We start from the raw sequence: 23,114 nt of genomic DNA on the forward strand, positions 1-23,114 counted from the left end.
GATGACGAACTAGCTTGAGCCTGTCTCAAGCTAAAGTCCTCCTGTTCCGCAACGGATATTGCTTCTTCAAGCGTATCCAGTTCCAAGCGGAACAGGTGGGTCTTTACGGGATCATCCGTAAGACCTTGCATGAACACCGTAATTAACGTGTGTTCATGGACTGGGTTATTTGTGATACAACTCGCTAAGAGTCGTATGTGCTGGGCATATGCGTGAACATCACGCTTGCCTTGCTTGAGTTTCAGAAGCTCTGAACGAGCTCTGAACTCAGCCCTAGGCGGTTCAAACGTCTGTTTGAGCCGGGCTTTAAAAGCCTCTAGCGACCCAAGGACGTATGGGTCGCGCAACTTAAGGCCCAATGCCCAAGTTGTTTTGGCACGACCTGCCAAATTTGATTGGGCAAATGCGACTTGCATTTGCTCGTCGACAATGTGACGTGCCCTTATGGCATCGTCCAACTCGACAAACCATCTCAAGAGGGAGTCTTCTTTGTCTCCCCTATACTTAGAGATGTCAGTCTTTAAGGTTTCGGGACGACGCGTGTGCGTGATCCCAGGTACAGGGGTCTATACCTGTTGTAACCTCAACAGTTCTGCCTGTTGAGAGCCTTGCTGATTAAGCAAGGCTACCTTCTCTTTCGCCTCGTCAAGTTCATGTTGTATGAACTTGGCGATGGCTGAATGGAGGGCAACTCTGTCCAAATTGACAGCATGGCTAAGATGGCATCGTTCCCTAGGGTCGAATTCATTCGATCGACCGCACTCCTTTCTATGCCACTTAAAAGGAGAAGCTATCACGCGAAAGTGATGCGTATTTCCATTATCATCTCACATGTCCAGGTTCGATGATGGAACTGTGGTCCTTGGACGGACTACAAAGTGCTACCAGGAGTAACGGGGCACTACTGACTGTACTGCTTCAGTTCGATCCACTTCGCACTGCTTCAGTGCGAGTGGTGTTACATGGAACTGTGACATTGTTAATGATGAGCACATTGGTCATGACCCTGCTGAAGATCCCTCTGCATATGCTGCTAACCGAGTAATTCGGCCGCAACAACGACGTCAAGTAATTGAAATGACGAAGGCCGGAGCCACGCCGCTTGTTGTTTTGGCAACGCTACGTCAGAATGATACAGAGTGCAACCTAATCAGCAAAGACATCTACAATGCAAAGCACAAAGGAAGAAATTCAGCATTAAACGGTCGTCGTCCTTTCGAGGCACTCCTGGCCCGATTTCAAGAAGATAACATCTTCCATAGGCTTCTCACAAATGATAGTGGTGGATTGCGCTGCCTGTTCTTCGCGCCAAAGAGTGGTATTTCCGTCGCTGCTGACTTCTCTAAAAATGCGGTTTTTATTTTGGATTCCACTTATAAAACGAATAAGTATAAAATGCCACTGTTGCACATCGTTGAAGTTACGTCAACAAATCAGACAGTATCACTGGCGTTTGTTTTTCTTTTGGAAGAATCAGTGGCTGATTACGCTTGGGCCCTTTAACAGTTTCAAACTTGCTTTCGTTCATAGTCGAATGAGAATGAACTTGCTGTGCTGGTTGATAGGGAGCTTGCGCTCATCGCAGGAATAACAAGTACCTTTTACAATGCTGCTGTATTGATTTGCATGTGGCATATTAACAAGAATGTCCAAGCAAACACCAAAAAGCATTTCAGAGCAGAGGATGAATACAAGGACTTCTGGGACAAATGGATGACACTTTGTAAGGCACACACTGAACAGGATTTTATTAGCAAATTAGCATCACTTCGGTCAAGTGACTCTTCAAGTTGCAAATTATCTAGAGGACTACTGGCTGAACAACCATAAAGAGCGTTTTGTTGCTTCATGGACAATGAACATTCGTCATTTCGGACATGCAGTCACCTCGCGAGTCGAATGTAGATACGCCTTCATTAAACAATGGATAGCCACTTCAACGCTTGACCTGGATGAGGTATATGGGAAGATTGTTCTTGCAGAAGATGCTCAAAGACGAGAAATTAGCCGAAAAGGTAGTCTGAGCTGAAAGCTCCATTTTGGAGCAATGGAGTCCGCTGTGTTTCAGCACATGCGTTGTATATTGTGCATAGTCAGTATCAACTGGCAATTGATCCAAGCAACAATACCGAATGTAAGGGATATTTTATGGGGACAATGGGACTACCTTGCGAGCATAAGGTATTGCAGATCTTGCAAAAAACGATCCTACAAGTTTTATACTTTCACAAGCACTGTAGATTACAAGAAACGCTGCCTCCGCAGAGCATACAGCAGGAAAAAAGTCTTGATGAGATCATAAGCTCAATCAAAACCCGTTACCAAAAGATGGATTCACGCCAGCAGGCTGCGCTACGCACTTTTATGGAAGGACTACTTTCATCCCAACCAACAATGACCAATATGAATAATCCAGATGTTGTCCGTACTCGTGGGCGACCTAAAGGATAAAAAAACTCGTCGTCAACAAAGCGCGACCCATCACATTTCGAGCATTGCGAAAAAGAAGAGCGAAGAAAAAAAGAAAATGCGGTCACTGCAAGGGGCAAGGCCATTATCAAACCACATGTCCTTCGCTAGCAACGGGAGGTGACATCAAGACTAAAAGTGTGGGGATTGACATTGAGAGTGCTTCAGAGGATGAACTTGCGCTTAGGTATGTGAAAGTAGCATCTTTCTGCTAGGCTACATTTCCCACTCGAGACTAATAGATTGATCATCATTTAAGCTTGATGCAGAGTCGACTAATGAAGTCTCAAATCGGCAAGGAAAAAACCGCTGCAGAAGCCTACATAGAAGCAATTTCCGAAGTAAAACTGGATGTCGAAGGAGACGGTAACTGTGGATTCCGTGCCATTGCAGTGGCATTAGGACGTTCTGAGTCTGATTGGCCAGCAATTAGGAAGGAATTGGCCGAAGAACTCATTGTAAACAAGCCATTTAACGAGTGCTATTACCTGGAGAAAGGACTGGTAGACCGTCACCTTACCACTCTCGCTTGGCTTGCTGGCCCCTGTCACCAGGCATTTTGGCTAATTATGTCAGATATGGGTGCCGCCATTGCAAAGACATACACACGCGCTGTCATGTTTTTTGGAGAAGAGCAAGCGTTACAACCCTGCCGTTTCGCTGCACGCTACCAAGCGGAGAAAGTATCGTACTGGGATTTCACAGTACGATACTTTCTCCGCTTGGTAGCACTACTAGGCGTTGAAGTTGAAGGCTGATTCGGTTTGGCCAGACATTGACCACCGCTGGGAAACATATCCAAGCGAAACCGCAAAAATATAGAGAGAAATTGTTGACTTAAGAGAGCACCTTTTGACCACTGCCATGGATTCACTCTCTCGTGTTGTTTTGGGTGGTGTGTGAGGCGGTAGCTTTTATACCATGTCGGCATTCACAGAACATCCATTGAGGGAGGGGTGTGTGGTGTGTAACGGGGCACTATGACTTGTATTGCTTCAGTACAAGTCCACTTCGCACTGCTTCAGTTGCGAGTGGTGCCCTACATTATTTCACGTACACTGGTACGTGCAGAGGAAGACTTCTCTTTAAGGCAACTAGCTTGAAGAGGGTTTAATGAAAACTGTATTAAAATAATTAAGTGTCTCTCTTTCTATCTTGTGAATGCTAACTTAATTATAATCTAATACTAAACATGTAATTGAATTCTTATCTCTATCTTATCTGTAACTCTCTTTGATTACCTACCGCTGATTAGTCTGCGGAATAAATAGATATAATGGTCTATATCTATTTATGGATAAGAATTCTGAATATTACTATATAAAATAATATCCTACAAATATTATCTACCTTTTAGATTATATATTAATTAACAACCTTTAAATGTTAATTTCATGTAACGATACGCCCGGTGTGTGGCTACCGCTCCCTAATTTGAAGTTTATAAGTAAGCCAGCGCTAGGCTCAATTTTAGGATCACAACACACAAATACTCAAATAGCCCCATCAGTGGCTGTTTAGTGCATAACATTGTATTCCTTCTTCGGTTTTCGACTGTGCTATTCCACATCTCAGCCTCCTGATGTCCAACATCCTCAGTCTTGCTCTGAAAAAAATTATTCCTCATTGTAATGTTCTTTGAGGTGCAACCTGTTCCGGCTGCTTAAGAGGATACCCCATTAAATGGCCTTGCCATCGTGAGGAAGATCGCTGCACCCGCTAGATTTACGCGAAAATAAAAATCGATAAATGAAAATGACAAGCGTACACAGAAGAATTGTAAGGAACCCCAAGCCCACACCAGAGATGCCGTCAATTCGTGGCGGTTTACGGTCCTGATGTATTTCGGTCAGATTCTCGACCTTATCCTTCGATAGCTCGGCACCCTGAAGTATTACATCACCATATTTGCGCTGGGAATATCCCTCTTGGTTAATGTCTTTTGGGATGTAACAAGTTCGGCCCTCAAAATTGCTGTCACAAGAACACATGCCATTGACACAATCCCCGTGGTGATTGCAGTGCTCGCGGTATACACACATGACCGCGCGGTCAGACGCTGGAAAATCCACGAGATTTGAGTAGCTGCTAGAGAGAGACTTTAAGTACCGACTAAACGCGATATCATACTCGGATAGCTCAGTGTCTAAAAATGTAGACAGTTCCTGATCAAACGACGGAAAGACAAGGTTGAAATTTCCTCGTCGATCGTATTCTGATGTTGCATCATATAGTTTGCGTGTAACATGCGGCAAAAACCAGCCCGGGCATGACCAACACGATGTGTCCCATGCACGATTTTGGTCGTGACACTTATCCATGCAAAAGGTAGAATTTGTTGGAGGGCGATGAATCTTTCCAAATGGACGTCGGGTCTGAGGGTATACGCCTACTAAATTAAGCAAGTCGTGGATTAATCCCTTTTTTACTGCCTCATCTGTGCCTAATACGGATGATACGCCTTTTAGTGATGGATTAGGAACCACACGGACCAGCCATGGCTTAGCCACATCGTCAAATTCGAATTCAAATCTCCAAAAATCGAAAAAGCTATCACTCAGATCTGATGGAGTGCCCCCATCACCTTTATGAGCATTCGCACGCTTCACCTTAGCTAATCCACCCTGAAAGTATCCGCGGCTGCTTAGTACTACCTTAGCGATCGAAGAATCAACCTCGTTTTGTAAGTGCTTCGTGTCGATTCCCTGTTTCCGCAAATATTTTTTTACTACTTGCCAAGCGTTCGTGCCCTCACGAGAAGCAGATGGCAGCTCATGGAAATATGCTTGAAGATCGGGAAAATCCCATGGAGCTATGTGATGATCATAATTGTACGTGGATGGGTCAGTATCAACCATCAATTCGCTTGGATATTCGCTTTTGGCAATTTGAATTAGCGCATGATTGTAAACATATACACGTAGCGGATCAACAGACATCACCGCAACGTAAAATCCAACACGAAACTTGTGATTGTCCAGCAACAGTGGCTCGACGTACTGATCCACCACGACCGACTTCCCTTTATAAGCGCTTGATTGCAGCTTGAGCTTCAACTCCTCATCTGAAACAAAAACTTCAGCGCGCTGAGTAACGTCATTATTATCGTTCGCATCGCGCTCACGCAGCAAGAAGCGGCGAAACACGTTCTTATCACGGCTGCGCTTGGGAGAGTACATATTTTTCTTTAACACCTTTGTGTATGCGCTGGTTAGCAGCGCCTGATCACGTGGTAGCTCATAATGAGCCGGTACAAAGTAAAAAAAGAACTTGACATGGTGCTGCTGCGCTGCCAAATGCTGTCCGAGTGCATCAAGCGACGTGAGGCGCTCAGCCCCGGGTAGGTGGTTCACCTTAGCGTTAAACTGATATGGAAGTTCGAGTTGTGCGAGTGGTGGGGAAATGCCTACGCTCCAGACTAAGTCAAAATGTGCACTATCAGACAACAGCGTTCCCCATGAAGCCTGGTGATCGGCGGGTTGGTATTGCAAGATGCCGAATGCCTCGAGATGTTCCAGCACGGGCTTTAGCTTTTGCTGCTGTGCTTCCTCAGGCAAAAAGAAACGCGCTGCCGAACGCGTAATTGCTGTGATACAGAGATCAATTAACGCTGCTTGTGCTAGCAGAAGCAGGGCCAACACGGGGGAGTGCGTCGACCAACACTTCATACGTTCGGAATTAACAATGTCTAATTTTAAGCAATTGCTAAGCATTTTTTTTTTAGCCTTCACCTGTCTTGATTTATAGCTAAATTGGAGTAGAACGAGTTTGTTGCAATAAAGCATATGGCGTCTACCAAAGCTTAGGGATCTGAATGGCAGCAGAGCGGAAAGCTTGGAAGGAGGCGAGACCCGGGAAAAGCATCTGCTTAAGCGCTGCTTGAAAACTTGCGTTAGGCCAGCAGGCAGCGGCGACGACGGAATTCTCTCGCGGCGAAGCACTGGTGTGAAAGCCTTGACGCTGCTTGTGCTTGGGGCTGCGATCACAGATAACGTACACTTTTCTTCTTCGGCGGACAACCTTGCAGCCGTCACACATGCGCTTCACAGATGAACGGACCTTCATGGATTGCTGTAATTTACGCTTAAACTAAATGGCTGTAAAAGGACAGTGAAAAAAAAGCAGTTTTTACACAAAAGATGATGTTACTGGATAATTTGGCATCTAATATTACCAATCAAAGCAAAAATGGCTGAAAGAAATTTGAAGGATCGAATTCACATATGTGGCAAAATATGGAGATGATATGCGGTTAGGAGTGAAAGAAGATTAAGCATGTAGCGGCTCGATCAGCCGGCAGCAGAGCTAGAGTAATAAAGTTAAATTAGTCGAACCTGTTTGCATAATTTTCTAATTAAATATCTAGTGTGACACTATTCTCTAGGAAGTAAGTGTAAGACTGATTTGTATTTAACATGATTAAATATATGATTAGATGCCATCTGTGTAGATGTGCATCCTTTTATGGCTAGCATATTTATTCTACATACCTCAGCTCGCAGACGTCATCTTTTTCATGTGAATGCATCTGTGTGCATCACATAAACTAAGGTGTGTCATTATTGTGAACCTCACCCTAGTGGCAGGTCAATTAATTTCACACCAGTTAAGGGATGTAACGAGGCACTGCCGACTTGTACTGCTTCAGTACAAGTCCACTTCGCACTACCTCAGTGCGAGTGGTGCCTTACGTCACTTCACGTACACTAGTACGTGCAGAGGAAGACTCTCTTAAAACACTTGTCAAAGAGGGTTAACTAAAAACTGTATTAATATAATTAAGTTCTTCTTGTCTATTTACTTAATACTAACTTAATTATAAACTAATACAAAACATGTAATAAAGTCTTATCTGTCTTTCTCTTTGCGCGCGTCCAGCGCTGACTGGACCGCGGAGAAAGTAGATATAATGGTATATATCCTCCAATGGATAAGCTTTTAGAATATTACCATGTAAAGTACTATTCTCCAAATATTATCTACCTTTTAGATAATATTAATTAATTAACAACCTTTGATTGTAAATTTCATGTAACGATACACCACATTACAAGTGACCTCACCGTAAAAGTACTTAACGGGCGTGTAACACGAGGCAGCTAGCCCGATACACTACCCCTACTTTAAGAGTAATTACAGTTTTGCGAACATCGTCAACGGAAGGAACGATTGACAGCGAGCCGTTAACAACGCGCCGCTACAGTCCTCTCATTCACTCCTTAAGCGACTAGTATGTGAACTAAACTACCTATGCCACCTCCATCCGAGTGGCCTCGTTCGGATGGAACTTATCCGTCGCTTTAGAGCGTACCACTATAGACGCTCATAAGTATTATTGTGTCTACCATTCGTGAACAACTCAAGGGAAATTATTTGGCCGTATTTCCTCGACTCCGGTCGTGTTGCGTTCGAATGAAACAACCGACCAATACGAAGCAGAATTCCTGCGCTGTTTCCAGCCACATTCCGATTTGGCGAAATGACGGTCGCAGCGAATTAACTTTGCTCGCTTGCATGTGAGAGAAATCATGTGCGGTACTGAACCCCCTGCTTCTCTTGATCACGCTGCCCCTGCTAGTCCATTGGAAACTAGCGGAGAGGCTCCAGCTGGTGCTCCTTTTCATAGGCAGACACCAGTCCCGGTACGTCGACGCGCAGGGCGTCGACCGGTTCCCGAGAGTAAAAACTCTTCGGGATCCTCTCCATGTAACGAGGATCTGAAGTTTATGCTTCACGGAGCGATGAATCAGTAACGTATCAACAAGGACACGTTAATTCCCAGCAGCATCCACTCGTGACAGCCTATCCTGCTTCCGTTCAGCGATACTGAACGACGGATCGGAAACCACGAAAGTCAAGGTTAGCGACTGACTTCGAATTTCCTCGATGTTCGCTCTAAGGACCGCCAGGGTTACGAAAGGCTCAAAATTTGGCTGGACCTTTGGAGAAGCAGGTGTCGAGAGACCAACGTCAAGCAGGTGAGAGAAGTTTGCGGCAGGAAGTTATTCACGTTCTTCGTCACCCCCACCTGAACGCCGCTCGACTCACGGTCGGCGTCACCATCAATCTCTTTAGACGAATGCGAATATGTGATCTCGTCTGGATTAACATACGTTTTAGACAACTGCGAATAGACGGGGTGGGTCTTCATATGCGGTGGGTCAGCCTAAAATTAAAGACTTTAACCTCCTTGACCACCATAAATGGTGCGATGAAGCGTGGCAGTACCACTAGGCAATGCATAAACGGTTTTTAGGTAGAGTAGCAGTACTTCGTAGTACAATTTTCCAACACTGAAGCGTTCTTTGTTTTGCGACCATGTTTGTCCCCATATTGCTATTGCTTGTCCTGTGCGCTTGTTATCGTCACAAACTTTTCGTGTGATGGCTAATCGCTCATCCCTAAAACGTTAAGCTTTGCTCATGCTTGTAACATCAAGCTCCCCTATGATCCCACCGAGAGGTCGGTCGTAGGTCGTAGCTGCCAAAAACGGATCTTTGTTATCTTCTAGGAGCACAGGCACTTCTTGCCATGACTCCGCAATGTGTCGTGACCACTGATAAACTGGAAGGATTACCAGGGCACGTTTCTGCCGTAGACTGATGCCCCTCACGGGCCATCTCACTTCGGCGAATCTGTGTCTATCTTTCTTAACCTCACCGAGTGTAGTGAGGGGCCCTCCCGCACTAAGAATCGGCCTGCGCACAATCGAGACTAGCGTCCGAGGATGGTGCAGTCCGTTAATATAGAACGGTGTCTCACCCGTACTGACGTGGACACTGTTGTTGATAGCGAACTCCACGAAGGGCAATTGGTTGATCCATTCCTAAGGAGTCGCTAATGCGCGCAACACATCCGCCACGACTCGATTAGCACGTTCTGTATGGCCATCGGCCCATTCTTCCCAATAAAGGGCTCTCGGGAACTACCTCATTTTTTGCCTATTGGTTCTATCTTTCGCTGTTCGTCCTGTGGCAGGCGTATCTACCCAGCAGCTTAAAGACATGATGCGAAAAAACGACGTTAAACGCGGATCCTGGTCCAATACTATAGACTCTGTCATCCCGACGTAAAACGCGGATCCTGGTCCAATACTATGGACTCTGTCATCCCGTGTCGTCGATACACGTGAATTCTTAGGAACTAGCAAGCTGCCTCCTTGCCTGAGATTGTGGTGCTACATGGTGCTAAAGCACCATTTTGCTCAGTCTGTCGACAATTAGCCCCGTTTGACCCTTGTGGTCAGGCGACATGCCAAACAAAAAGGTCATACTGACCGAATTTCATCAATCAGTTGAAATCGGCAGCGGCTTCAATGGCGCACTGCTGGAAGGTGCATGCTTTATGCGCTAACACTGTTCACAGAAGCAAATATTGGCCACCAAAATTTCTCTGACACTCGTAAAATGTCTTCTTACGGCCCCTTCGTGGATCTCGTGAAGAATCATTAGCTTGAGGTCTCTTTCATGAAGGGCATAGATTATTAAGGGATCACAAGATGACAGCTGATGCCATACCAGGCCATCGCTGCAGATAAACCGACTTAGCTTCGCCTTCAATTGCGACGGAAGGGATACATTTCGTCCACCGAAGTGATCCAACAGCAGGCGACACTACCATAGCTCTCATTTATTCGGAGGACAATCAGCTTGTCTCGTTAGCCCGAGACACATTTTCCTGGTGTCTTGTCTCGAAGTCAGGTCTGCGCAGTAACGCATCAGTCAAGATATTTGACTGATCCGGCTTGTATTTTAATTTGAAATTAAGTTCAAAAAAGAATGTAAGCTATCTTGCCATTCTAGGCGAGAAGCGCGGTGAGTTTATTGCGGTCTGCAATGATGCGTGATCCGTATAAACCACAAATAGTTCGGTGCCCAGTAGGTTCACACGAAACTTGACAAGAGCATACTTTATTGAAAGTAGCTCTTTGACATGCACAGGTTAATTCAGTTCCGCGGCTTTTAATAGCCGGGACTGATAAGAGATGACACGGTCAACGCCGTCGTCATCCTTCTGCATGAGCGCGCTGCCGATTGCAAAATTACTTGCATCGCAGACGACGCTAAAGGGCTTATCCGCGTCTGGCAATGCCAAGACCGGTGCCTCTACAAGAGATTGCTTCACTGATGTGAACGCATCTTCTTGTTCTTTTAACCAAACCCATTCTGTGTCCTTTTTAAGGAGATCAGATAATGGTTTAGTTTGCTCCGCATAATTCTTGCTATACTTATGCAAGTAATTAGCGAGCCCTAGGAATTGGCGCAAATCCTTCACATGCCGTGGGATTGGCCATTCCTTTACTGATTTTACCTTGTCTGGGTCTGCTCGTACACCATGTGTACCAACGATGCAGCCCAGTACAGGTATCTCAGGGACCCCTATGACGCACTTTTGCAAGTTGACGTACAATTGGGCGTCCTTTAAAGTCTACAACACAGCGTCTAAATGACGCTTGTGCGACTCTATTGCCGTCCTCGGCCTTACTATGCACGAATACGTCGTCAAAGTAATGGGGCGTAGGCACGGTGCTGACGCATCACGTGAGCCACCACCCGGTTGAATGTTGCCGGTGCGCTTTTTAACCCTTGGGGCACCGGAATCAACTCCCAAAGCATACCACTTGGTGTGATTACTGCCGTTTTGACTACGTCGGACTCTCGCATAAGTACCTGATAGAAGCCATCCTTCAAATCCAACGCAAAAAAAAGATAGTTGACTTTCACATGGAATTCAACAAGACATTTCCACGCGGGAAGCGGTTGCATCGGCATGGTGGCCATGTTTAGTTCATTGTAAACGGAAATACGCGCCAAACACCTGTGGCCTTACGCATAAAGAAGGTCCGGCTGCAGTGACGCGACTTGCTCTCATGGACATGTCCCGCCTTGGCTAGCTTGTCGAAGAAGTCATCGAGGTAATCGACTTGTTCCTTCGGCAACGGTCATTGCCTGGTCACATGCCAGGTTCCAAATCACTTTCGTGTTCTATGTAAATATAGACCGGTAGGGGACTCGACACTTCTTTTAGGAACACATCACGGAATTTTCACAGAATTTCAGAAACGGGCTGTCTTTTAAGGCATCCCAGCCTTGAGCAACGAATCAATTAATTTTGTCTCTTTCTAAGACACTCTCGTCCACTTCGGACGACGATCAACAGTCTACTAAGTTTTTTTCTGGAGCTGGTGCGACTACCTGGTGGAGCTCTCCTAAGTTTGGACAGGAACAGATCCCACAACATCTTTGTGAGTTTTACTATCTCCTCAGAAGATCCCAAGGCGTGCTGGAGCACCTCGACTGAGGATGCCTCCGCCATTTTGTCCTCGACGGCCTCGAACATCTCACGTCCTCTTTGGCCGGGACTCATTCAAAGGTCACTCATTTTGACGTGCCTTTGTTCGTCCTTATTTATCAGGTCTCGTTTTCCGAGTCACCACGAGCTTTGACCCGGAAGGAGTTTCTCGGCGAACGTACCACTTCCAATTGCACCAGGCTTTAAAATCTATGCCGGCTCTTGCGACGCTTGACTACCTGCCAGCTCGCTATCTACTTCCACAGGCCCTTGGCTCTGAGCAGGACCATTAAATGCATGACAACTTGTCATCGTCCTTTTTGACTACACCAGTCTCTCCGAGCTGAGAGGGACTTTGTGTCACCTGACTTCGTGTCAGTAAACTTTCAACTGTGTTGGACACGGCATCAGTTGCATAGGCCTCTCGCAGAAGCACATCCTTTCCGGTCTCCTGCGTAGAGTTAGCAAATGTGAGTGTACGTCAGTCTTTCCGAGAATGGTGTCTTGCCAACCATGGCATGCATAGGATGAGTCTCCATACCTAGCACCGTGAACTTATCTCTACAGGATTAGTCACTAAAACTGAAGGCGAAGTCGACTTGAACTCCCACAAACTCAACGAGGTGCCGTTCGCTACACGAACGGTCGCTTATTCTCGCTTGCCATCCTGGCAAAGCGACTCGTATATCGCCGGTCTCTGTTTTAAAGCGCAAGTGTTACACAACATTGCGTAATGCATCCGAATCCACAAGAGTAGTCATCATATGGTCGTATCCTCGTACTCGAGCACTATAGACCAGCAGGCTTGAGGTCCGAAATTTCGGAACCTCAGGGACTATGCTTCCCATTTGTTCGATAACTCTGAACTTAAGGGTAGCTTCAGAGTCCGAGTCAGTAGGGCATCCTGCCCCTACTGCGCTCCTGCATTTCCTGAATTCTCAGTGCTCGATAAACCCCCTTCGTAGGGAGTGCTCATGTTGGGCGTCTTAGCACCAGCAGGGGCTCTGGCATAGCACCGAGCCATCCTATGGCCTTGCTTACCACAATTATAGCAGGTTACGTCTGCGTCGCCCAATTCCATAGGGGTGGTATCCAACCTTTCGGCCGACGGCTTCTACAAAGCTGTCGCCAAGGCACTGTTGAAGGGCCACCGCTTAACTTAGGCAATTGGAGTTGTCTTTTCCTCCGTCAATGTCACAATCTCTCTTTCTATCAAGCAGATGGAGATATCCATAAGAACATCATGTTGCGATGGGCCTTGCCGCAGTCCGTTCATGGGCGTGAGTACGTTAACGTATTCGAGTTTACCACAGTAATGGATGCCGACAGCGAATGCATTTCCGGCACATATTCTTGCAGGGGTCGCTTCGCCTGTCGCGTTCTAAAGAAGTGCGCCTGAAGCAACACTTCGTTGTTCGGCGGCTGATACATGGCGATTTTTGATTTAAAGATCGCCCATGTAGCGAACGACTTACTATCCGCCAAATGGGCCGAGAAGCCCACTCTGAGGCCAAACCGTGCAAATGCGACATGGCGTACGACATCATCCGGGTGTCATCCTCTTTGAGATAAGCTACATCGCATTGCTCCGCGGCTAGTAGCTAGCAGGCAATCGTGCGAGCTGCAGTCCCATCGAATTTGGGTGGGTCCATTTGAATGGGCCTCGGTTGATTGCCGTCTTAATGACGGACGCTGCCGCAACATGGATATCTGCCTCGGACGCAGCCATTCGCTGTCCGAGCACAAATACTTCAAACTGCTCCAACTGAGCAACATAATGCTCAGGAGGACAACCAGACCAGGGCGTGCTCAACAAGTCCCTACGCCAAGTGTTCAGCCACCTCCGGATGATGTTCGGAGAGATGGGGGGGAAATGAGCCCAATCGACATTGAGACTCATCCTCACCAATACGCTTAGAGATGCGGGTAGTGGGAAGGACTGCAAGTGAAAGCTGGCGGTTCTAAAGCTGCCTCACAATACAAGCACATACCTTCAAGCACAGCGAAAAAGCAGTTTGATTGTCTTCTTTCACGTGCCGTGAGGTACTTGATAGGTGCCTTAAGCGACCTCACACAACGAACTTGTACCTTAAAACAGGTGCGGTTACCCGGCTTCACGTGCGCACTAAATATCTAGGAAGTAGTTTTTAGACTAATATCTTTGAGTAAAATTAAATATAAAACTTTTATAAACCAATAAATAGACTTCATCTCTTTAGGTGTGCATACCTACGTGGCGAGCGTATTGATGTGAATACCTCCGCTCGCGGATGACGCTATACGTCATCCCTTGCAATGTGAATGCAGCTATGTGCACCACATACAAGGGTGGGGGACTATGTGATCCTCACCCTAGTGGCAGGTCAAATTACTTCACATGAAGTAATTGACTTCCCCGTTACGTGTACTTAACTAGTGTGTAACACTAAGTACTTCAGCCCGTTATAGTACGACATCTGGGATTATTATTGACTGTATCACAAACTTCAAGCTTATTGCATTCGAAGCAAGATATGCAGCTGTGCAATGCTGGGCATTACTAAAATAATTATATCTTGACCAACGATCTCGAAAGACGAAAAGTAGCAGAAGGACTGAAGAATTGAAATATGCAAATTTAATATGTATAAATTTGCATATTTCAATTCTTCAGTCCTTCTGCTACTTTTCGTCTTTCGGGATCGTTGGTCAAGATTAATTCAGCTCGTATAAATATTTTTGTTAGCAGAAGGGTATGTACTTTTTGTTAAAATGAGCGAGGCAAGGCGAAAAAAGTGGCATAGCGCAGCAAAAGATATGGAGTCTGCACAAAGGACGATCCGGAGTGAAGGCGCTTGATCAGGAAAAGAATTTCTTAGAAGTGAATAAAAAGTTAGGTCCTTAGTTCGCAACTGCTACTTCTAAGCCTATAGTTCTAGTTACTTCTACAATGTCCGCCGTGGACAATCGCCGTCGTAAAAGCTTCGTCGAAGATAGTCACCGGCGGTTCGGATTGGACCGGTTTGGGTTGTGTACATTACCTGAAACCCATAACCCTCAATACGCCCCCTTAATGCAAACTCGCTTGAATGCCAAGAGCTGTCGTAAGCTCTTTATGGCGTGGACCGTGAAGCGCTTTCGTCACGAATGTGGTGGTGCTTGATGTCGATATGTTACGCGCGACCGTGATTATCAGGATTCTTTGTCATCATGATGCAAGACTGTTTATCTTCTTGTATCACGAGTTCTGGTGCGATGTAATCAGCATCTGCTAGAATTTCACAAAGCAGGCGACGAATCCACTTGCCCTCTTGGATTGACAAACTAAGCGCAATGTATTCCGCCTTGCTAGTTGAAAGTGACACGCTTGACCGCTTCTTGCTGCCCCAGTATATAGGCGCACTCAATAACATGAGCGTATAGCCCGAAGTTGATTTGCGATCGCAAGGTATCTAGCCCAGTCGGCGTCAGAGTATCCACAGAACCTATCTTGTCGATTGGCTTGAAACATATTCCATGCGCCTAACACGCGCTTGACCGCAATCCTGTGTTCTTCTTTGGGATTCCCCATGAAGCGTGACACATATCCGACAGCATACGCAATGTCTGGACGCGTCGCAGTCGTTAGATGCATAAGTACACCGACTGCTTCGCGAAACGGAGCATTCACCTTGGTTGCTGCATCACTTGGAAGCATCCAGAAGCTTACATCAACCAGACTGACTTCAGCTTTGCGTTCGTTTATCCCAAAACACTTGAGAATGTCGTCCGCGTTTGCGGCGTTGGCACATCGTTAAGCTTCCGTTTGGGTTGTCAATCAGCTCGATGCCGAGAACGAATGCACACTTGCCACTGCCCGTCATATCGAAGCATTTCTTGAGACCATTCTCGGTACGTTTGACCAGTTTAGGCGAGCTTTCAGAAACCAGCACATCGTCCACGTAGACCAGCAGAAGCACCCAATGTCCGTCCAAGATTTTAAGATATAGATACGGGTCGTTGCTGATACTTGAAAGCCAATAGAGCGTTGGAGTTCGTCAAACGTTTCATTTCACACGCGCGACGCTTGCTTGAGTCCTTAGATGGCCTTGCCTAGTTACTAGCAATCATCATCAAGCTGGACTCCTTCGGGGACCTCGCAGTAGACTTTCTCCTTCATAATCCCATACAAAATTGGCATTAACACATAAAAGTGGTTAAGAGGCCACTTGAAATGTTTGCTAATTGCGATGACCATTCGCAATGTCATGTACATGACAACCGGCGAGAATATTTCGGTGTAAAAAATACCATACTTCTACTTAAAATTCTTTGCCACGAGGCGGACCTTGTACTTCTCGATAGATCCATCCGCTCTGCGCTTGATCTTAAACACTCATTTGGTACCAATGCCACCTTGGTCATTTGGCAGCTTGGCAGGACGAAACACCGCATGGACTCGCGCTTGGTTCAAATTACCTAGCCCTAGTGAAGTTGCTGTGGTCCATTCGCCGTTTCGTCGAAGGTCTTCGGCTCTAATAAGTCGATATATCCTTCAATAGCATTGGCAGTTGAACGTTATAATAGAGGAGAGGGATTTTAAATCATGACCATCGCTCTTTTCTTTATCTGCGTCCGTGCGAGAATCAAACGGCGGACTAGCTTCTTCAACACCATTTTGGGTCGAGCAGCTTGTGATTATCTAGTCGAATTCTTCCTTTCACTTAAGCGACCCATTTGTTTTCCTGTCTGCATGTAATCGGTTTCTGGAACAGCACAGTCATCTATATCGAGATATTTAAAGTCAAAGTCATCGGCGTCTTCATCCAAGCTTGTCGACAGAAACCCGAACACCGACTCATCGAAGTTGACATCGCGACTCATAATTTTTTTCCTGCATCAACATCAGCTACTCGATAAACCTTCGAAGCTTCTTCGTAACCTAGGAGAATCCTGACGCGAACTTTAAGATTCCACTTGAGTCGCTTTTCCCTTGGAGTCAGAATGCAGGGCACCCAAAGACACGCATGTATTTGGCTGCCGGACGTAAATTACCGAGTGTTTTACACTCGGCTTCGACTCCTGGACAATCTTATAGGGAGTCTTATGCTCTTATTTAAAGACGCCATAATAATTATGTGCGTCTAGAAGAGCGCGCTCTAGGAGCGACGCTCTTGGCCCGTTTAGACCATCGGCGACGGTAGTCGATTCTTGACGTAGATTGCTGTCATCATGCCTCAGCCCAGAAGCACTTGTCGAGATTGGCGTGATGCAGCATACTGCGTTTACTGTAACAATCGTCCGAATAGCACGTTCTGCCATCTCATTGATGTGACCTTCACTGTCCGATTTGGGTCGCACGCAAAACCCTTCATGTATTTGCTAGCTTCATCAAAAATGAGTAGCAAATACTTGCTACTTCAAGTAATTCTTGCTCAATGGGACCGCAAATGTCAAAATGAATCAACTTGAAGCGTCATAATGACGCTTGTTGATGTTGCTGGTAAATGATTTTTGAACCATTTTCCTTGCAGACAGCCGCGGCAAGTGCTTGGCAAATCCGATGTCATTGGTGCACTTGCATCCTTGGTCATCTTCATGTTGACCATTACGCGCAACACTTGGAGCATGATCCATACGCGCGTGCAGATCAATCGTCTTTTCGCTCGTTGCCGCATTTGCAGATCGTTGAGCCGGACGCAGCCAGTAGAGTCCATCAAGAAGGTTTGCCGTTACCACTACTTGAAACGAATCCTAACGTGAAACACGCATTCGCCACAATCAAACACCATTTGAAACTTGCCAGGATTGGGGGCACCAAAAGAAAGTTTTTTTCATGTCTGGTACGTACAAGGTGTTCTTGATTTCAATATGGCTCATGTTTCCATCGGGAAGTATGACTTCTTCCACTTGATAGCCGCCATGTTGCCGTCGGCTGCTGACACGGCACCTTCATCACACTCAAGAAGATTGGCGAATTTTGCTTTGTCGCTGCACATGTGGTGTGTTATCCGGGATGTGGGCGGTCGACATGCCCGTCGATATTTCATACTCCGCTGAAACAGCAAATGCCACCCGATCAAAGTCGTAGACATTCTCGTCGTTTCTCCACTGGATATCGTTGGCTCCGCGTCCTCGCCCGCTGCCACCGCGTTGAGGCCCTCGATTCTCACATTTAGCTTGGTCCAGCACTTGTCAATAGCGTGCCCCAATTAAACGCAGTACGTGCACTGACAAGATTCACGGTCGGTGTTAAAAACTTTGCTAAATTCCACGACTTTACTGTGGTAATTGGGCTCACAACCTATCAAAATTGGCGAGGCGAAGCGAAGCGAAAAGGGGCGAAGCTCAGTGAAGGATAAAAGTCTGCACGAAGGACGAACCGGAGTGAAGACACTTGACCAGGAGAAAGATTATTTGGAAGTGAGTATAAATTATGGTCCTTGGTTCAACTCTGCTACTTTTAAGCCTTAAGTTCTAGAATCTTCTAGAATGTCCGCCGTCGGACAATTGCCGTCGGAAAACCGTCGTCGGATATATTTATCGGCGGTTCAGATTGGACTTGTAGGCGGGCACGTCTAAATGCGGCCACGCTCTTCTTAGACACACACCCCAGCACAACGAGGAAGCGGTTAAACCGTCTTCTCTTGCGTGCAGTGAGGTAGTTGTGGTGGGCACCTTAGCGACCTCACCCAACGCACTAAGTACTCTAGTAAAGTGTTGTCACGGGAGCGGTAATCCGGCTCCTCGTGCGCACTTACTAAGAAGAAAGTAGTTTTTAGACTGATTTATATATAATCGCATTAAATATAAATACCTATTTTTACCGATCAAAAATGTCGTCAATATGTATTGCGAGCGAGCGTATCTTTCTAGATACCTCTCGTGACGGATGACGCTAGGCGTCATCCCTCCTAATGTGAATGCACCTATGTGCATCACATACACAAGGGTTGGTCATAAATGTAAACCACACCCGAGTGGTGGGTCTAATTACTATATTTAAGTAATTGACCATCCCCTTAAGTACACCAAGTGTACTCTAACAGAGACTGGGTAACATTTGGGCATTTTTAGCCCGTTACAGGACTGGTTTGTGTAGCGGGGCACTACGATTTGTACTGCTTCAGTACAAATCCACTTCGCACTGCTTCAGTTGCGAGTGGTGCCTTACGTCACTTCACGTACACTAGTACGTGCAGAGGAAGTCTTCTCTTTAAGACAACTAGCTTAAAGAGGGTTAAACGGAAACTGTATTAATATAATTAAGTTTTTCTTCTATCTATCTGTTAATGCTAACTTAATTATAAACTAATACTAAACATGCAATTGAAATCTTATCTGTCTCTCTCTTTGTTTACGTTTACAGCTGGTTAGTCTGCGGGATAAATAGATATAATGGCCTATACCTATTTATGGATAAGATTTCTGAACATTACTAAATAAAGTAATATTCTTCAAATATTATCTACCTTTTAGAAAATATATTAATTAACAACCTTTAAGTGTTAATTTCATGTAACGATTCACCGCGTTACAGTTTGGGTTGTGTACATTACCTGAAACCCATAATTCTCAATACCTATCAATCTATTACAAGACGACACGGAAACGGAAGTTGATGATACAACCACAACTTGGTCAAACAAATATGGCAACGAAAGTACGTTGTCGCCGCCTGCGACTTTTGCCGAAAAGAGGTGCAATATATACGTTACATCAGTCTTCACGAACCGCTAGATTTCAACAAACTGCTCGCAAGTACTCAGTACCCTTGTGCTAAGGATTTGCACTTCTAACAAATTTCATACATTTCTAGGTTTTCTAACCTACTGCACCAATTCCCTGCACGGGAAAACGTGGACCACTTGCAGCATGTAGCAAAATGCCAATCAATTACCTGAACGAGAGTGGTCCAAGAATTTAATAGGCTCATTAATCAATGTGTACCACACCAACTGTTTTTATTCAAAAGTGGATTTAAATATGGCAAGCGCGTTTTTCTGGGCCTTTTTCATGCGTCCATAAAGCGAACTTGACCCTTTTCTCCCACGGCGTGCATCGTCAGTTATATTACTTCGTTCTAGAACATCTATGTGTTGCAAATCTGGCGCATTGTTTGTAAAGTCTTCACCGCCGCTGCGTTCGCCGTAACTATGTTTAACAGATTGCACCCGCTCCATTGCGGATTGCGGTGAGTTCATGCCCTTGCACCATTTTCTCACGATTTGCGCCCGAATACACGAATGCTCCTTTTCGTCAATCTTTCCTCGTACATACAAATCAGCAAGGTCCAAAAGCTGACCTTCCATCTTTACTAAATCCTCGCCAAAATTGTGGTGGGCATGTAAGGCATCTATACGCTGATAGCGCTGGTGACATTTTTTGTCACCCCCCCGGTCAGCTACGACTGATCGGTTGCTCCCACTACCGCGCAGTGGTTTGCTAATATATGCTGATAAGCCAGCGATCCTATTGCTGCTATAAGGCTTACCTGCCAAGATGCTCGATGCAGAAAGCGTCGACAGTCGATCCATCTTCGAAGGGGATGGTGGTGCACTAGTAACTTTTCGTTGCTTGGCTTTAGCTTCCTCAAGCTGGTGTCGCATTTCAATTTTCTTGGCTTCAAATGCTGCAAATCTTTCCATCACTTCGTCTTTGTGAACCAACCGAAATCCCTCAACAATGTCAGGTTCTAATTGATCCGTAATAATCATGCAAAAGTGAAGAAAATTATCCATTTCATCCGTAGTTTTCTTCATTTCGCGCGCAAAGTACTCATTAATTGCCAGCAATACCTCTCCTGCGTCCTTTGCTTCCAATAGCGTTTCACGCAGAGTAAAAAAAATAGATATTCCCACACCAAGTAGTACCCGCGATGCACGCTGCTTCTCTTTAGATCGAGCTAAAAGCATATCAATGACCTTCAGTCCACAAAATACTGGAAGCGAAGTGAGAAAGCAAGTCACAAGCCACTTCGTGCATAAAATTTCCATGTTTAGACCTAGCTCGTTAAAGTGAGCATGTAATTCAACATCATTTTGCCGCAACAACGTATTCATCACGGCACAGTCCGTGTGCAGTCCAATCATAGAGTCCACATGATAGGAAGGTAAAAGAACTTCAATAAGCAAGATAAGTGCTTGAAGTGCCTGGTCTTCATCCAAATACTGCAAAAGTACGACCAATATTTCATTCATGCCCTGGCAATACCCCACTCGACGATTTCGATAAGCAAATGCAGTGAGAACTCGACGCATTGGAACGACTTGATCGTTACGCAGAGTTCTAGTTCTCGTAATGTCATTTTCAATTGATTTCGCGATTTCGCGGTCTAATAGATCGTCTTCATCGTAATTTTTCACTGCTATAAGAGCTTGAGACAGGTCGGAGGGAGATGGTATCTGGTTTATTAAGATTGGCCAGATCCATGATCGATGAGAATCGGGTACCCCACTCATACTACACTGGACAACAGACTTTGTAGTTCCCGATAATCGTAAGCGCTCCCATAAAGCATCTTCATCTTCGGTATCATTGTCATCACCTAGATTAGTGTCATCGCAATCTTTGTTTGAAGAAGAGTTGCTGAGAAGCGAATTCGATAAAGATAAATTTCGAGAAGATGTCGAGCTTAGCGCTATGTCCGATCCTCTTAACGAAACTGTTCGCATGGACGACAGTGTCCGTGCCCGGCGAAGACTGATTTTGCTGATGCCTTGGTGAACTCTAACAATCATCTCCTTTTCTGTCGGAGTTGTGACAAACTCAAGTCCTGCTTCAGCAGTATCACTCCCTCTGCTTTCATTGTTGCAACATAAAGACGGGCCATCTTGTTCGCTGTAGCAGATTCCACTGTTCTGGCTGCAACGACTTCGTTTATTTCTACAGTTGCTCCTGTTAAAGTAATTCCTTATCATAAACTGACTAGTAAGTGCATCAGGCGCGTCTTTCATGTGCTTTTTCCACTGTATAAGTAGCTTCATATGGTGTATTCTGCCTTTACGCGGTTTCTCGTGTCGCTCAAGCGATTCCTGCATCTCTACTTTGAGTCTCTTACTGCTCTTTTTTTTTTGAATTTTTCGCTGCAAGATCTTTCGTCGCCCTTTTTCCTGTGCTAATTGTGCTCTATACTTTTGACGAAAAGCAGCCAAATCTCCTCCATCAATTCGCTCGTGCATAAAGTGAACTAGATCTAAAAATGACTCCGCGACCGAATATTCGGTAAGTGTCGTCAAGCAAAATTCGTTAATCACGTCGAGCACTACGTTCACGTCCTGAATTTCAATCAGCGTTGAGCTAAGGTATAGTAGCACCGAGAGCGAGGTCGAAAAAATTATCTTGGAATCCAAATATCGACTGCATACATCCACGAACATGATGTCATACAAGCGACATACGACTTCAAAAGGCATAGATTCGGCAAAGAATGAAAAAAACCACTTGGTACATAAAAGTTGGATAGACACGCCCCGCAAAGCAAAGTGCTCACTGAGTGCCGAGTCATGCGTATGCAGTAGGTCCTGGAGGACAAGACAGTCGGTGTGAAAGTCAACTACAGACTCGTCGAAGTATTTGGGCAGCAGTGCCTCCAATAGCATCCGAAAGCTCCAAAAAGCGTCCTCCTCCACAAGAAATGTGCTGAGAACAACGCACGACTCGACCATTCCGTGGCAGTAGTAAAAAGCATCTTTGGATTTCGCATAAGCTAAAAGAATGCGGCGAATTTTGCGCTCTTGAAAGGGGTTGAGATGGTGGAACTTTTCCATAGCCTCTTCCTGTGCCTGACCTAGCGAGCTGTTCGTGTCAGAATCGTATACATCCTCAGTCGCGCCGTGCAGCAATTGGCTGTAGGTGGCGCCAATATCTGACTGATATCGTTGTACCTTCATTCTCTGGTCGTGTAGCAAGATAGGCCATACCCATTCGCGATGTTCGAGTGGAATGCCATGCGCACGAATAGCATCCCGCACAACGCAGCTGTTGGCAAGTGAGTGGTGCTCGCGCCCGGACTCGCCAATTTCTTGCGCTAGACGACGCGCCTCCTCCCGGAGCTGGCTCCACCCGACCTCCATGAACATCGAGTCACTACAGTTTATATTAATACCGGTAACAAAAACGCTACCGCCATGTTGGTACTCACAGTGGCTACATTATTATTATAGGCTAAAAACACCGTAAGATCTATAAAATCGAAGACTTCCATCTTTCAAAGAAAAAGAGGACCGCAGTGCCCTAGACAAGATCTTTTGCAATACATACACTGACTTAGTTGACATAGAATAGGCGTGGCTTGGGAGATGAATGAGCTTGTATCTAAAAAATTGAACTAGCCTTGTCTCATTAGGCGTGTTTTAATAGTTTATATCGTCACAAATATTAAATTGAAGTAAAGT

General features: G+C 45.6%; 4 protein-coding genes across 4 annotated transcripts; 1 reads left to right on the top strand and 3 right to left on the bottom strand.

The window, feature by feature from the left end:
* Positions 1-2,047: 2,047 nt before the first annotated feature.
* On the top strand, positions 2,048-2,451 carry CCR75_004753 (uncharacterized protein; the record flags this gene model as incomplete). Its single annotated transcript, XM_067962839.1, has 2 exons — positions 2,048-2,181; positions 2,241-2,451. The coding sequence occupies 2 exons, from the start codon at positions 2,048-2,050 to the stop codon at positions 2,449-2,451; spliced, it is 345 nt and encodes a 114-aa protein (XP_067818530.1).
* A 1,697-nt stretch (positions 2,452-4,148) lies between these two features.
* Positions 4,149-6,182, bottom strand: CCR75_004752 (uncharacterized protein; the record flags this gene model as incomplete). The annotated part of the gene is made up of 1 exon (XM_067962838.1): positions 4,149-6,182. The coding sequence occupies one exon, from the start codon at positions 6,180-6,182 to the stop codon at positions 4,149-4,151; it is 2,034 nt and encodes a 677-aa protein (XP_067818230.1).
* Positions 6,183-6,261: 79 nt separating this feature from the next.
* On the bottom strand, positions 6,262-6,534 carry CCR75_004751 (uncharacterized protein; the record flags this gene model as incomplete). The annotated part of the gene is made up of 1 exon (XM_067962837.1): positions 6,262-6,534. One exon carries the CDS (start codon positions 6,532-6,534, stop codon positions 6,262-6,264), a length of 273 nt encoding a protein of 90 aa, XP_067818531.1.
* A 13,148-nt stretch (positions 6,535-19,682) lies between these two features.
* On the bottom strand, positions 19,683-22,793 carry CCR75_004750 (uncharacterized protein; the record flags this gene model as incomplete). The annotated part of the gene is made up of 1 exon (XM_067962836.1): positions 19,683-22,793. The coding sequence occupies one exon, from the start codon at positions 22,791-22,793 to the stop codon at positions 19,683-19,685; it is 3,111 nt and encodes a 1,036-aa protein (XP_067818532.1).
* Positions 22,794-23,114: the final 321 nt, after the last annotated feature.

Source organism: Bremia lactucae, linkage group LG6 (assembly GCF_004359215.1).
Source record: "Bremia lactucae strain SF5 linkage group LG6, whole genome shotgun sequence".
In the NCBI taxonomy this organism is placed as follows: Eukaryota; Oomycota; class Peronosporomycetes; order Peronosporales; family Peronosporaceae; genus Bremia; species Bremia lactucae.